Raw genomic sequence first — 16,262 nt, 5'->3', positions numbered from 1 at the left:
GACACGCATACATAACTCACTCCTACATAATAGAACGTGAAGAATCCCCCTCCCTCCCCCAAATGTATACCATGTCAAAATCATTGTACAGTGAAACGCTTTTTAGTTGACTGCTATGAACTCACTTAAATTCGTAAACCCTACTACAAGGCCACAAGATTGAAAGGAGAATCTTAAAACCATTCTAAATTTCCTTAAAAAAAAAAAAAAAAAAAAAAAAGCAACTCTTTACCATAAGATATAAATACTACCAAATAACTATACCAAAACATTGCCCACGTAACGCATTTCAGAAAGACCTTTAGTCTGTAGTGGAATGAGGGCATAAATGGATGGTAACATCCAATGCTGCCAAGACTAAACTTTTTTCCTTTTAATAATTACAAGAAACCTTCTCAATCACTGATAGCCATGGCTAATGATAGATTACCTGAAAGCTCCTCGTTCAAACTCCTCAGCTTAATGTTCACAAGGAACAGGAATTGGAAAAATTCATTCAGGCCATCGACAACGCTTCTGTGAAGGTGGGTTGTATTTATTTGCTTCCCCCACTGAGCAAATTAGGCGCAAGGCCGTTTTTTAATGTGAAGAGAGGGGGTGGGGAAGGAAAAAGGGACCAGTTCCCGAGAAATGGGAGCTGGATAGTAAAAGCCAGCTGGTATGTAGGGTTGCCCCTACATGAACCAGAAGATTGCCACAAGGGCAATGGTCTTTGATTGCAGCATCTGCTGGAACAGATACTAGACTTTGATTTTGCCACAAAGGTGCCCCCGCGGGGGAGAAGGTTGGCTCTCTCTCTCTCTACTGTGCTAGAGGGTTAGTTATGCATGAGAGTATCTTGTACCTTTACAAGGCTACCATCCACCCATGTATGGAGTATTGTTGTCGCATTTTGGGCTGGTGCATCTGGTACTAGCCTTTCTCTTCTAGATGGGGTTAAAAAAAAAAAAAAAAAAATCAACATGATAGGTCTCACACTATCAACCGAACTCCAGCCCCTTCTCCCATCGAAATGTATCATCTGTGTCAATTTTATAAATATTTTCATGGAAAATGTTTTGACGAATTCTAAGACCTTGTATACCCTTAACGCAAATATCCCCCCCCCTCCGCAAAATCCCACCCCCACACAGAAATCCCTAGATGCTGGCAAGCTTTCTACTCTAATAGTTTCTTCCCTCAAACTGCTAGACTTTGGAATTCCCTTCCGGGTTCCTGCTTCCCTGACTGTACTGACATGCAGAAGTTCAAGTGTAATGTGAACAGACATCTTGCTGCTCAACTCCTTACATAGTATCCCTGCAAATTGTGTCCCAATAGTAGCCTCTCACATCAAGTGGCACTGTGCCTTATTTTGGGTGAAATATCAAAAAAAATTTATATAAAAAAATAATTTCATAAAATGAACAGTTGATAAGACTGGAGCATGTTCGAAATGAATGTTTGTTTATAGCACACTTGAACCATGCTGCCTGACTTTTGCATTTTAAACTTTAAGTGAAGCGTTTATTTCCAAATAATTTTATAAAATCAACAGAAGTTTCTTTACAGTGCAATATAGACTACAATGTATGGTGGATCAAGTCACTGTGAGGTGAGCGTCATCCTGGTACACTGCGGGGTATCTAACTAGAGCAGGCAATCAATTGATTTGATTGAAAAATAGCTATTTCACCGATTTTGATGACAATAAAAGCTTGGGAGGGTGGAACATTTGTTGATCTTCAATTCTGGACAACACCAGGTTTCCCTGCTAGTTATCATTAAATAACACAATTTCTGTCTACATATTCAGGTTTGGATCCTTTCCAATTTTATTTTCTTGCTCCAGACAAGAACTGGTTGATGAAGCTGTCATAGTCACTTTTAAGCAAAGTATCTCGATCCATCATCCAGGATAATTAACACCCAAACTTATTTTAGAATATTTATAGAAGTTTTTTTTTTCTTTATCACTTAATATTAAATTATTCATTTCACAAGCATTTAAGGATGTTATTGCTGTTATTTCAATAACCTATGTAAGTGGGAATTGTCTGATATTTATTAGTGTTGGGACGATTAATCATAGTTTAAAATTTTTGAGGGGTATTGGAATCGGAAAATCTTTGATTATTTTCCGCTGCCAAAACCAATTGTTTTGTCATTTTCATGATTTTGTTTGAAAGTAAAATATAACATTGCTGGTTGTAATAAAAAATTTAAACCCCCAGTAAAGCTAAAATCTATAGATTATATCCTTCACGAGTATATCTTTACATATGAAAAAACATCTGCACATTTTTTTTTCTCTTTATGATTTACGAGGGGTGGGGGTGGGGGAATACAAATTTATAGTTAAATACTTAGATGTACGAAGAATCAGTAATTGTATCAGAATCCGTAACATCACGTGTGTGTGTGTATGTATATATATATATATATGATAATGGACTTTCTCATCAATTTCGACCAAAACAACTAAGTTACTCGGAAATCCACAGATGATTTGTTTATAGTGGTGAAGGCGTTGTGTAGAACCAATCATTCTTTTTGGTATGATTGCTAACCTTTGTCAGTGCAGATGACTGGCACAGGACAGAATGTATAGTAGACAGGTTTTTTTTTTTTTTTTCCCATCAGTTACTTCCTTCTAGATGCATATCTTTATGAAGACTGGGAGTGTATCTCTTCCAGTGAATTAATACACCCCACCCCCCGATATCAACCTGGAAATTTCTGAGACTCAACTTATAAGTTTTTTTTTTTTTTTTTTTTCACACTTTAATTATTTAAATTTCTAATTAACAGTTTTAATAACTGTTTTCTTAATATTCTCAGTCAGTGATATGAGGAGTCGATGTTTCGACAAATACTGTAGCAACTCCGATTGTTAATTCCATCTTTTTTTTCTTTCTTTTAAGGATTGATCATATTGGTGCCTCAGAGATTTTTGTTTCTTGCCATGTTTGTCATTGTTCATCTGTGATCAGTGAACAGCCACCAAAGGTGACGAAATTGCCATGTTTCGCAGTATTAGACTCTTCTAGAAGTTTCTGCCGGCTCTTTGGTAAAGTCGATGAAATCAACTGAGCATCGTTGCTCAAAGAGTCTTCATCCGACTCACAACTGTCTTCTTTCAGAGAAAATAACTGCATTAATTTTGTGTTCATTTTTAAAGCGGCCATTTTGGGTATCGTATCGCTTGTTTCCTTTTGTATATCCTCGTCAAAGAGAACTGCATTGTATTCTTGGCTTCTTATCAGGAAATAAGTTGTCATCAAACCTTTACCTTTGACCTCTATTTCCCCTCGGCATGCGGTGACATATCCGGGAAAAGCATCCAAGGCCGTTTTGGCAAAAGAACTCATATGAATACGCATGGCTGCAAATAAAGAAAAGAAAGTTAAAAAAGATGGCAACAGGGACGGAATTCCAAAGTCTAGTTTCTTTAAATCTTTTTCAATCCAGTCATGGCGTATTCTCACTTGGACATAAATATTCCATGAACAAAGCTTCTTTTTGAGAACTGTGCGCCTGTGGAACTCTCTTCTACTTTCCAACTGACTACAACATGTCTTCAAGTCCAATGTAAACAAGATCTTGATAAACCATCCCCTTAAATAATCCAATTTATCAAATTTACACTACTAACGATTACTGATATTGTCCCATTGACTACTGTACACTCTTTAACCCTTTTCCTCGAGTGGTCTCCGGGCATTGATAAGGCATGACTCCTTTTTTTTTTCTTCTTTTTTTTATACATAGGAGTCACCACTTATCAAATGCCACTCGAGGATAATTGTTAAAGAGTGTACAGTAGTCAATGGGACCATAGCATAGTAATCATTAGTGAAAATTTGATAAATTGAATTAAGTGGAATGGCTTATCAAGAACTTGTTTACATTGGACTTGAAGACGACCATATTGTAATTAGCTGGAAAGCAGGCAAACGGAAGACAGTTCCAGATATGCAGTTCTGAGAAAGAAACCTTGTTCATGGAATTTAGGTTTAGGTACGAATAAAGAGGGGGGAAAATTGAGTGTTTCTCATGAAAGTTTGGCGAGGAGGAGCCATAAATTGGAGCTCAAATGAGCATTTGCCATGAAAATAACTATAAAGCGGAGACAGGCTCTGCAACATCTCTTCTGTGAGAAAGAGGTTGCAGGGAAGAGAAAAGGGCATCCTCTACTAGGCTACATAGTCTATTTTAAACTCTGTCAAGGCAGGATAAGTTCTTTCCAGCAGCTCCTTCCCAGATGTGGCAACAGTACTCCATCCTTGGACGTACCTTGCTCTTACATAGGTAGAAAATTGTATCAGCAGTGAGATATCTACTGGATTGATAGAAGGATCCCACCATTTGATGTATATGTTTCATTTCAGTTCAGGAGTAAACGTCAAGTTCAGAAGCTTGTCAAAACATGGAGTCTCCCCAAAATGAGAACCATTCATTTCAATTGATTCCAGATGGGCATCAGAGCGTTGGTGATGTAAAAATAGAATCTCGGTTTTGGATGCATTAAAAGTAACCAGCCACCTTTTTCCTCATTTACCACATGCTCAAAAAACAAAACAAAAAAAACTTATGTCTACTTATGAAGATTAAAATCCAAATTTAATATCTTTTTATGTGTAGAACTCTTATCTAAATTTTTATCAAAATCCATTGCCTGATTCTGATGCTAGAAATGACCAGAATTAAAGGGAGCTAAAGTAGATGTAATTCAAGGAATCTTGCTTAATCGAAGCGTATAACTATGGGTTAAGTTTAATTTCAGAGTTTATTTGTTATAATCTTACATCTTTTGTACACAATGATGTGTGAATGCTTCCATGTAAGTTAAAAAATTGTTGCCGTCAATTTTATTTTATTTTTTTAAAAATACACTTTCACCCCAAACAAGGCACAGTGCCACTTTGATGTAGGGGGCTACTACCGGGGACATAAGTTGCAGAGGTATTATGAAAAAAGATGAGTAGCAAGAGGTCTGTTCACATTACACTTGAGCTTCTGCATGTCAGTGCAGTTGGGAAAGCAGAATTCCGGAAGGGAGTTCCAAAATCTAGCAGTTCTGGGGAAGAAACTATTGGAATAGAAGGCTTTCTTACACTTGGGCATCTCTACTGTGAAGGGGTGGGATTTAGCTACTTGTCAGGTTTGTCGCGGGTGTTCATTCACATTGAGGGGGTACAAGTGTTTGTAGTTCTTCTGATACTTGTAGAACAGACAGAGAGATGCAACATTTCGTCAATGGGAACGAGGCTGAAGCCTAGATGACAGCTCATGACCTATCTTCTATGTCAACAGACATTTGTCAAGATGTCCTCTTAAGCATTCAAATTTTGTCACTTCCTTCCATCGTTTCCATACCAGTCATCATACAAATCCACGTACAACTGACAGCCACATTAAGCCTCATCGCCACGTACAGTTTATTTTATTATGGCGTTCCTATTTACTTGCCTCCCCACGAGAGCAGAGTTAGACATACGGTCGGTTTTTAATGTGGGGGGGGGATCCAGTTCCCACGAAAGGGGCACTCTAGATAGGAACAAAAATAAAAATTGCCTCAATCTAGAAGGATTTTTCCTCCACTGATCGAAGTCAGAAAAGGTGAAATGCAGCATGAGAACAGATGCTACACTTTCGTTATTTTTATTTTTACTCTGAAAAGTTGCAAACAAGAACAAAACAGTAATAAACTAAAAATGTAGGCACAAGGCCACTCAAAAATTGGGTCATCCTCGTCCCTGTACCTTTGCTAGTTTATGCTGATCCTAGCTAAAGTTCTCATTTACCAAAATACCTCAAGCACACCGGGGTCGTCCTACTTAAAATTCTCAAATCATATCCTGTGTGTGTGTGTTTATCATCATCATCATCATTATCATCATCATCATCAAGTGGTGTTCTGCCAGGCATTTTCAACTATGGCTCTCTCTCTCTCTCTTGAGGCATTCATGAATTCATTGTTGCTCATCAATTTTAATGTTGCCCAGGAATTCAGACTATCAACATATGTTTCTCGCTGTTGTCCTCTGCTTCTTCTACCCATTATCTTTCCTGTCAAGCTAATCTGTTTTATTCCTCTTTTTTTCTGTAGACATGACCCATGAATCTTATTCCTCTTTTTTTCTGTAGACATGACCCATGAATCTTATTTGTCTTTTTTTTTTTGTACTGTTTTTACGTTTTTATACAACAAACAACAAATTAAATTTATAAGCATAGAACTATATAAAAATCTTTCATTTTATTTCATTCGCTTTAGGGTGCGGAGAAAAAGTTAAAAAAATGAATCAAAATGTTATTAAGACCCTCCCAACCCTCTCTAGGTGGTAGAATGCTCACTGTTTTCTGGCCAAAAGGCCAAAATGGAGTTATCAAAATCCAGCAGGCCATTTTCATTGGTGGGGATGCCATAGCCTTCAACCCCTTAGGGGCATAGGCCATCTACAACTTTGTAGATGCTTTTGTAGCAACTGGATTCGTTTTATGAGTGTGAGAAGGTACATACAGCACCTAGCCTTCCCAAATGGTCACCCACCTGGTACTGGCCAGGCTCAACGTTGCTTTACTTCGGTGATTTGGCGAGAACAGATGTGTCAACGTGATTGTGCCGTACATTGGTCGAGGTGGGGAAGGATTAATGAGTATCAGGTGAGGCAACACCATGATTAACACCAACGCTGAGATGACTTCTTTGTCTTCAGTTGAAATGAATGCCTCTCACCTTAATGAAGCACTCGGCTTCGACAAACTTTTAGTATTGACCTTTATCCCTGACTTTAAATGGAAGATGTACATCAGATCCGTTGGCAAAATCACTGAAGATGTGAGCATCGTTCTAATACTCCAGAAAGTATCTCACTTGTGATGCAATCCTCTACATGTAGAAGAGTCAAATACGGTCTAAAATGAAGTACTGTTGTCACATCAGGGGAGGAGTTCCCAGGAGTACCCTTATCTGCTTTGACAGGGTACAAAATCGTCTTCGAAACTTAGTGGGCAAGAACCTCTTCATCACCCTACTCCTACTTTCGCACAAAAGATATGTTGTGAGTTCATCTCTGCTCTATCGTTATTTTCATGGTAAGTGTTCAACTTTGATCGTTTTCAGCTTACTCATCGTACAGATCCACATACAGCTGACAATCTCATTGATACTCCTCGTCAAGTGGAGATTGTTTGATTTGGGAGTCACTGCTTATCAAAGCCCAGAGGCCACTTGTGATTAACGTTTAAGGAGTATTAGGTGCAAAAACACCATGAAGATTGAAATTGGGTAAAATTTGATTATTCAATCAGATGACTCAACAAGAATTTGTTTCTATTGGACTTGAAAACGACCATACGACCTACTCTCTATCAGTGCCCAAATCTAAATTCAAATTCCATGAACAAAGCTTCTTTCCTATAATTGCCTACATGTGGAACTCTGTTCCACTGGCCTGCTTCTCAGCTGACTATAACATTGTCGTCTTCAAGTCTAATGTGAACAAGTTCTTGCTGTTCTGTCCCCTGCCAACTCCCACCAAAACTTATTAATGAGCTGTTGTCACATCGACCACTTTATACTCAGTAACTATTATTCTCGAGCAGCCTTCAGGCCTTGATAAGTGGTGACTCCTCAATAAAAAAAAATATTACAGTCAGCTGGGAAGCAGATTTGTCATATCATGTTCTTCAGAGGAAAAAACTCTGCTTATGTAATTTTCGTTTAGTTTTAGACACGGAGAATAAGGAAAACCATTGACAGGTGAGAGTTTGCCATGAATGTTTTATTGGGGTGGTGACATAGATTAAAGCTCAGTCGAGCATCTGCCGTGAAAATAATGGTAGACCAGAGAGAGACTTTAGTGGGATTTTTGGTTGTGTTGAAACAAATAAATCATGTTCGAATGGAGCCCTATGAATGAATGAGATAGTGATGCTGTCTCGAGGCTGAGAGAAAATCATAGTGGGCGCTCCCTTTTATCAATTCCAGTATAGTATTCAGCTTGCATGAGCGATGACCTCTGATTAGGCAAACCAGATATGGAGTTAAATGCTTGCACCAACCCAAATCCAGCTCATAAATCAAGCACATATTAAAAATATTGCTAACTATGGTTTGTTGCTGCTGCTGTTTGTTTATTTGATTGTTTGTTTGATTGTTTGTTTGTTGATCATCATACATGATGATGATGATGATGATTTTTTGTTAGCATACGATTCCACAATATCTTTCTACTAGGAATTCTTTTTGGAAAGACATAGGGTACTTATAGCAGACACCACATGAAGGTTGACAACGTCCTTAAGTGAAAGTGTTTTGATGGAACAAATTGAGTTCGAACTTGACACACACTGCCTGCCTGGAGAACACTGCTCCACTGCCCTGCTTCATGGTAGCCTTCATATCCAATGTAAACAAGTTCTTGTTGAGCCGTCTCCATAAATAATTAAATTCTACACGATTAACGGTTACTACACTACCATTTTACATTCATTAACCCTTATCCTCGAGTGGCCTTCGGGCCTTGATAAGAGGTGACACGCAAGTAAAAAAAAAAGGTTGATAGCCTGCATTTTTAACCACTGAGCCACTATCACCTCCCTGCTGCTGCTATTGATGCGTGTAGTTGTTACTGCTACAAACCCGTAGTATAAAAGAAAAAAACAGACAAAAAAAAACAAAAAACGCAAGAGGAAAACTTACGGATACCCATGGATTCCATACGGGACGCGACATTAACAGTGTCTCCGAACAAACAGTAACGAGGCATCTTGTTGCCTACGACTCCACCAACCACGGCTCCAGAGTGAATGCCTTAGGAATAAAATAAAAATCAACATTACACTTCCGATCATGATGATGATGATCATCATCACAAGAATCTATTGTTGGCATTGGTTTCTCTAATTTTCCAGTCAGAATTCTTTCTAGAAAGTAATTTTTGTAGAATGAACTGGATTCGAACTTGGAACACCGAGGTCCTCAGACCATGTCGTTAACCACTTAACCATCATTACCTCCCTGTATTCTGATGATCGGGAATAATTGTGAAACTGCAGTAAATTGCATCATCATCATCATCATCATCATCGGTATAACATTACATGCAATGGATGGCTTTATTGATTCCTCTGTTCCGCGAGTTGCGACATATCCCAATGTTACATCCCTGTGCTTGTTTTACAAATACTGTCCAAAAAGTCATTGAAAGATTTTGAACTTAGATTCTTTATTTTTCATGATAGCGTTCTGTGATTTTAACACAATCTGACTAAGACACAGAGAAATTAAAATACAAAATTCAATCTTTATTTATAAAAAATGTCTTTTAAATGTTGCCCATTTTCAGCTTCACATATTTGTGCCCTTTCCAAAACATTATTCATGACAGATTGCAGAATCTCTGGATTGCGATTTAACTCTTATTTCATTCCTGATGTCTTCCTTCGATTCTTGCAAGTTTTCGGATTTGTTAACATAGACTCTTTCTTTAAAATATCCCCACAAAAAAAGTTCGGAAACACGGTGACCATTTGACATTGCCATGGCGAAAGATAATGTTGTCGCCAAAGCATTGCCTGAGAAGCTCTATGGTGTCTCTCACCATATGTGCCATTGCTCCATCTTGTTGGAACCATAATCCGGGCCTATTTTGAATTTGTATGCACAGGAAGTCTCTAATCATAGTCCGGTATCTCTCCCCAGTAACAGTGACAGCATTTTCGTTTTGATCTTCAAAAAAATGAGGTCCAATAATCTTCTCCGTTACTGCACACCATACAGTGCACTTTATGGGATGCAACTGCTTTTTATGTGAATTGCCCTCAGATTTTCAGAGTCCCAAAATCTGTAATTTTGTTTCTTAACGAATCCATTCAAATGAAAATGGGCTTCATCTAACATAATCAACTTTTGCAGAAAATTGGGATCATTTCGAAGAAGTTCTTGCATTTGAACTGCATATTGAACCCTTCTTTAAAAGTCTTCAGACTTCAACTCTTGAACAAGCTCACTTTATAAGGAAACAGTTTTAAACTGTGCAGAATGTTGTGTAGTGAGCTTCGACATATCCCAAGTTGTGCGGAACGTCGCCAAATCAATGTTTCAGGATGCTGCTCCATGTTCTCTCAAACTCTTTCCCTATTTTCATTTGTGATCACGTTTGGAGGTCTGCCAGCTCACAGAAGATAAAGTGTAGCTCCTTGGTCTTCATATCGGCGCACAATGTTTTGAATTGTGTTGTGACTTGGGCTTTCTCTTACATGAAAATGTTAAGTTTTTGTGTCAAAACAATTGACCCCTGATTTTGGTAAAAACACTTTTACAACTTGCTTACATTGTGCAATGTTATACTTATCCATAATTAATTTCCAAAATATTATTTGTAAAATATCTGAAATAGATTGTTTGTTTGTTTTTATTTTACGGCATATCAACTCTTTTCAGGTTATTTAATGCCGAATCCAGTGATTTTGAAGAACAATTTTTTAATAGAGTGTATATATATATATATATATATTTTTTTTTTTTTAAAGTCGGTTTCTATTTGACCCATAGTTGGGACCCTAACAGGTACTACCACTCCGGGTCAGAGTGGACTAGGGAGCAATGGCAATTAAAAGGTGGCTCCACACTCCCCAAAGCCCGCAAGCTGGGGCCTCACCATCGGATATAGTTTAAGGTCATATCCTGGACCATTTGAAATAGAGAAAAATAATAATTAATGGTAAAATGACAAAGATTTTCAACCCTTCAGTGACCTTTTAGACACCCTGCGTCACTACATTATTTGCTTTGACGAACTTACTGGAATTGTATTCCTTCTCAACACAAATACCCCCCCCCCCGACAAACCTGACAAGCAACAAGATCACACCTTTTCATTTGCAGATGCCGAAAAGCATTCTAACTCTTCTTGAACAGCTTGCCTTTGGAATTACCTCCCTATTTCTTGTTTCCTGGACTATATCATAATACAAAAATGTAAATGGTAATTTTTGACAACCTCAGTAGCTTCTCCATGTTGATATACTTTGTCCATATCATAATACAAAAATGTAAATGGTAATTTTTGACAACTTCAGTAGCTTCTCCATCTTGATATACTTCGTCCATATCATAATACAAAAATGTAAATGGTAATTTTTGACAACTTCAGTAGCTTCGCCATCTTGATATACTTTGTCCATATCATAATACAGAAATGTAAATGGTAATTTTTGACAACTTCAGTAGCTTCTCCATCTTGATATACTTTGTCCATATCATAATACAAAAATGTAAATGGTAATTTTTGACAACTTCAGTAGCTTCTCCATCTTGATATACTTTGTCCATATCATAATACAAAAATGTAAATGGTAATTTTTGACAACTTCAGTAGCTTCTCCATCTTGATATACTTTGTCCATATCATAATACAAAAATGTAAATGGTAATTTTTGACAACTTCAGTAGCTTCGCCATCTTGATATACTTTGTCCATATCATAATACAAAAATGTAAATGGTAATTTTTGACAACTTCAGTAGCTTCGCCATCTTGATATACTTTGTCCATATCATAATACAAAAATGTAAATGGTAATTTTTGACAACTTCAGTAGCTTCTCCATCTTGATATACTTTGTCCATATCATAATACAAAAATGTAAATGGTAATTTTTGACAACTTCAGTAGCTTCGCCATCTTGATATACTTTGTCCATATCATAATACAAAAATGTAAATGGTAATTTTTGACAACTTCAGTAGCTTCTCCATCTTGATATACTTTGTCCATATCATAATACAAAAATGTAAATGGTAATTTTTGACAACTTCAGTAGCTTCGCCATCTTGATATACTTTGTCCATATCATAATACAGAAATGTAAATGGTAATTTTTGACAACTTCAGTAGCTTCTCCATCTTGATATACTTTGTCCATATCATAATACAAAAATGTAAATGGTAATTTTTGACAACTTCAGTAGCTTCGCCATCTTGATATACTTTGTCCATATCATAATACAAAAATGTAAATGGTAATTTTTGACAACTTCAGTAGCTTCGCCATCTTGATATATTTTGTCCATATCCGAGTTCTCATTCATCTCCATTGTCTTGCAGTTGATCCAAATAGATCATCCTCTCGCAACCAGCACTTCCACTTCACTTCTTTTGTATGCAATGCTTACAATACCTGAATCCTTTTCTAGAAACTGTATCCGAATCCTTTTCTAGAAACTGTATCCGAATCCTTTTCTAGAAACTGTATCCGAATCCTTTTCTAGAAACTGTACTTGACTCCCTCTCTAGAAACTGTACTCGAATCCCTTTCTAGAAACTGTACTTGATTCCCTCTCTAGAAACTGTACTCGAATCCTTTTCTAGAAACTGAGTTGGGGTACTTTCTTCTTTTGGTATTGTCCTTTTTAAATGCAAATATTCACCATTAAATTGATGACTTTGATAGGTTTTCTGGTATGCTGAAAATGATTATCACACTTAAATTTGGAGCACAGAAGTAGTTTTCTGGATATTAAGACCTTTATTATCCAACGTAATCCTTTGTTTTCACTGTCTACCATGTTTTTTCCCAACCGAACAAGTATTAATGCGTATGCGTGTTACAAAAGGCACCCTCCCCAAGTTAAGAATGGTGACGGCCACTGAAATCCATTAAGTAATACATTGGAAAAAGTGTCCAGATATCCATAAAACTACTTGTCTGCCCTAAATTTGAATGTGATATTCATTTTCAGCATACCTGAAAGCGTACAAAAGCCCTCAATTTAAAGGTAAGTGCTAAGTTGCAGTTAAAGTAAAAAATTTAGCCTTCTTTTTTGTGAGTATCCGTGCATTCGTTTTACAAGCGTAAAAACAGAACATATTCCGACAAAATTGCCAGAATTCAATATTTGGCGTCCGTATTCGCTACTAGATTATCAAGCCGCCTGGGAATTAATCAAACTTTCATATCTGTAGATGTCTATTGATATTTTATCTTCTATATGGAAATTAAATGAATTCCCAGGCGGTTTGAAAAAGGTATAGCGAGTGCTTGTGTCTATATTGAATTTGAAATAAACCCTCGTGCTATGCTTTTTCTTATTTTCATTTTTTTATAAGGGTTATATTTTTTATAAGGGTTATATTTTTTTATAAGGGTTATATTTTTTTATAAGGGTTATATTTTTTATAAGGTTATATTTTAGCAATGAACCTCAAACACTTAATGTAACAGAACGCAGATGTGCATACATTGGCTGTATGCTAATGCTGTGGCGTGTGCAAAGTAACGTCACGGTAAGGAAAAAGAAAAAGACTATAAAAAAATGTGTGCACAGACCGATGAGACGTCAGAGAAGATAATCACGTTAGAGACATCGGTGACGTCACGGCCATAATGAGAAGTCATGCATGGTGGAGAATGAGGAATAAAGGTCTTTCCTTAAACTCTGAAACGGCGAGTTGAAATTTGTTTCTATTCTTTGTCTCCTTTGTGAACTAGTCTACAACGTGTTGGGTCTATGTGTGTAAACGTGTACTATGTTACAGTAATATCAGCAACTGTTCATTTCTAATCTATTTGCAGGGTGAGTGGAAATTCCAATATATATAAATTAGAAATTAATATTTACCGATTCTTGCTAATCTGTCATTTTAAATAATCAAATTCTACTCATTACTCCTTATTCTCGAGTGGCTTTTGGGCCTAGGTAAGCGTTTACAGATTAGTACATAAAAAAACCTTCATGTTAGTGAATTTGGCCAAAGCAAAATTAAGGAGAAGCCTATACTGTCATTTTTATGGCACGGTATAACTTGTAGTAGTAGTAGTGGTGGTGGTAATGGTATTAGTGGTGGTAGTATTAGTGGTAGTATTAGCAATGACTTTGTCTTTGAAATCTGCTTTCTTTGTCACTTTCAAAGGTAAGGAAGTTTTCACAGGAACGTATGAATTCAAAGTATTTTCAGCCAATGTACATAAAAGTAACACGTACATGGGAAAGTAATATGTAGGAGCTAACTTAGAAAATCCTATGCGAGCTGTTCAACAGAATCAGCTTTCTTCAGACTTCACCAGTCGCCTCAGCAAGGAAGACCCCCAAAATGGCTGCTAAACCCGCTGTTTCAGTTAAACGAGTCGGAATGGCCTGAAGGATTTTCTTTCTTAGTTAAAACATAACTTTTATACCACAATTAATTAAATATGGCCTCTACCAAAGCAAAGGACCACACCACAAAACAACAAAGCTGAGATGGAAATGTAGACATTAAACTCAGATTAACAAACTTCAAAAACAAGGTGAATGGTAGCAGTAATGTATATACGAGGGGCGTGCAATAAGTAATGCCCCTGACCCACTTCCAGTTGTTTGATCTAGCTGAAATTTTGCATGTGTAATGATTTATATCTCTACGGGTTATGTGTATCTATAAAATGTGTGTGTGTGTGTGAGGACACTTCTCAACTTATAAACTCAACGAATTTTTGATCTACAAACTTGAAATTTGGTATAAAGGGGATTTAGAATTTAGACATTTTTAATCGGTTTTCAGTTGGAAAAGTTCTGCTACAGAATGAAAATTGAAAAAATTGTTCTTGGGGGAGGGGGAGGGGGGTCATTGAATTTTGATCTATTTGTCAACTGCTTCACGAATGCGCATGTGCGGCCGGAAAACATGACAGATTCTTTGTTAAGAATAAGTAGGTATGGAAAATAATTTTTAAAGTCGTGTCAGGCTGGCCTAATAGTTATCGTACTTGACTCAGTCTTTACGTTTTGATTTTGATCTTAGATAGAGTATTTTTTTTTATTTACAAGAAATGAACTGTTTGAAAAAAAATTCTCGCATACACATGTCTCTGTTTCTTTCCATTATTTTATTTTATTTTTTTTAAAGGAATTTAGCGTTAAGTTTAATACTGGGCAACGCCAGGTACATTTTCTAGTATATATATAAAAGTGAGAGTGCGTGTGTGTGTGTGTGTGTGTGTGTGTGTGTGTGTGTGACAACTCTCAACCTATATACTCAACGGATATTTTTTATCTACAGACTTGAAATTTGATATGACATTCCTGAAATTTTGAGATGAGGATTAGTTATTTGTATTATTTGGATTCTTCAGACTATTGCTCTCATCGAGTGTGGTTTTCGAAACGTTTTGGTCGATGTAACCTCTGACCTTCTTCGGAGAGATTACATCGACCAAAACGTTTCGAAAATCACACTCAAGTGGAAATTTGATATCTTGTATATTCGGACACGTGGAAAACTTTTTAATCGATTTCCATATGGAAAAACCGGTTGCTAAGGGGTAAAAATTTAAAAATTGGTACGTTGGAGTCGTCGGATTTTTATCTGTTTGCTAACTGTTCCACGATTGCGCATGCATTAATGGTTCACATGACATATTTATTATGTTAAAAATAAGTAGGTTTGGAAGCACTTTTTAAAGAACGTGTCAAGCCAGCCTAATGGTTATCGTACTTGACTCACTGTCTTTAGATTTTGGTTTTGATTCTAGCTCGAATATCTTTTTTTTTACTTCCAAGAAGTGAACTGTTTAGAAAAAACATAATACTCGCATGCACATGTCTCAGTTTATGTAAGAATTAAAATATAATATTTATGCATATTTTGTGACCGGGAAACGCCGGGCGGCCTGCTAGTAGTATATAATTTAGAAATGAATATTTACCGATTCTAATCTTTAAATGTTTAGCCGGCATGTGAGGAATCTTGACACGACTGATTGAATTGAGGAGATCGACAGAACAATCGACGATTTCTTTGATGTGACGTTTACCATTTCTCTTTGGAACGCCGCTGGCAATCATATAAGCATCGCCAATCGTCTCAACCTAAAAGAAACAAGAAACAAAGGGAAGACAACAACAACAACAACAATAAAAAATCATTAGGGAAATAAAAAATATCAAAATCTTATTCGGATTCTTTGGATTACTGTTCTTATCTTTGAAGGACCTGTGGCATAGTGGATAAAGTATTTGGTGAAATTCAGTTGTGAAGTTACACTCTTCTTGAGGTTGAAGGTTCAATCTTCCGTGGAGGCGATACTCCAAATACAAATGCGAATTACTTAGGACTTCTATCAAGTCATAGCTGAGGGAACGAGAGCATGGCTGAGATAAGGGGTTCTGTTGGAAACTCCGTGCAAATTCCAGAATCTGACAGAAATTCTGGAGTTCGACAAGACACATGTAAAGAAGGCCGGAGGTTACATCGACTGAAACGTTGCGAAAATAATATTCAAGATGAGAAC

The 16,262-nt window shown here is 36.8% G+C and overlaps 1 protein-coding gene across 1 annotated transcript in view; it reads right to left on the bottom strand.

The window, feature by feature from the left end:
* Positions 1 to 2,854: 2,854 nt before the first annotated feature.
* The window catches only part of LOC145259259 (atrial natriuretic peptide receptor 1-like), a 115,599-nt gene continuing 102,191 nt past the window's right edge, over positions 2,855 to 16,262 (bottom strand). Inside the window, exons 21-23 of the mRNA XM_080117095.1 lie at positions 15,678 to 15,840; positions 8,690 to 8,800; positions 2,855 to 3,364 (exon numbers count right to left, since the gene is read on the bottom strand). Of these exons, the coding sequence (XP_079973221.1) occupies positions 2,952 to 3,364; positions 8,690 to 8,800; positions 15,678 to 15,840 (687 nt within the window). The 3' untranslated portion in view covers positions 2,855 to 2,951. The remainder of the gene's footprint in view (positions 3,365 to 8,689; positions 8,801 to 15,677; positions 15,841 to 16,262) is intronic.

This window comes from Euprymna scolopes, chromosome 34 (genome assembly GCF_053919585.1).
Source record: "Euprymna scolopes isolate OS-2025 chromosome 34, ASM5391958v1, whole genome shotgun sequence".
In the NCBI taxonomy this organism is placed as follows: domain Eukaryota; kingdom Metazoa; phylum Mollusca; class Cephalopoda; order Sepiida; family Sepiolidae; genus Euprymna; species Euprymna scolopes.
This window is presented reverse-complemented; position numbering and strand designations above follow the sequence as displayed.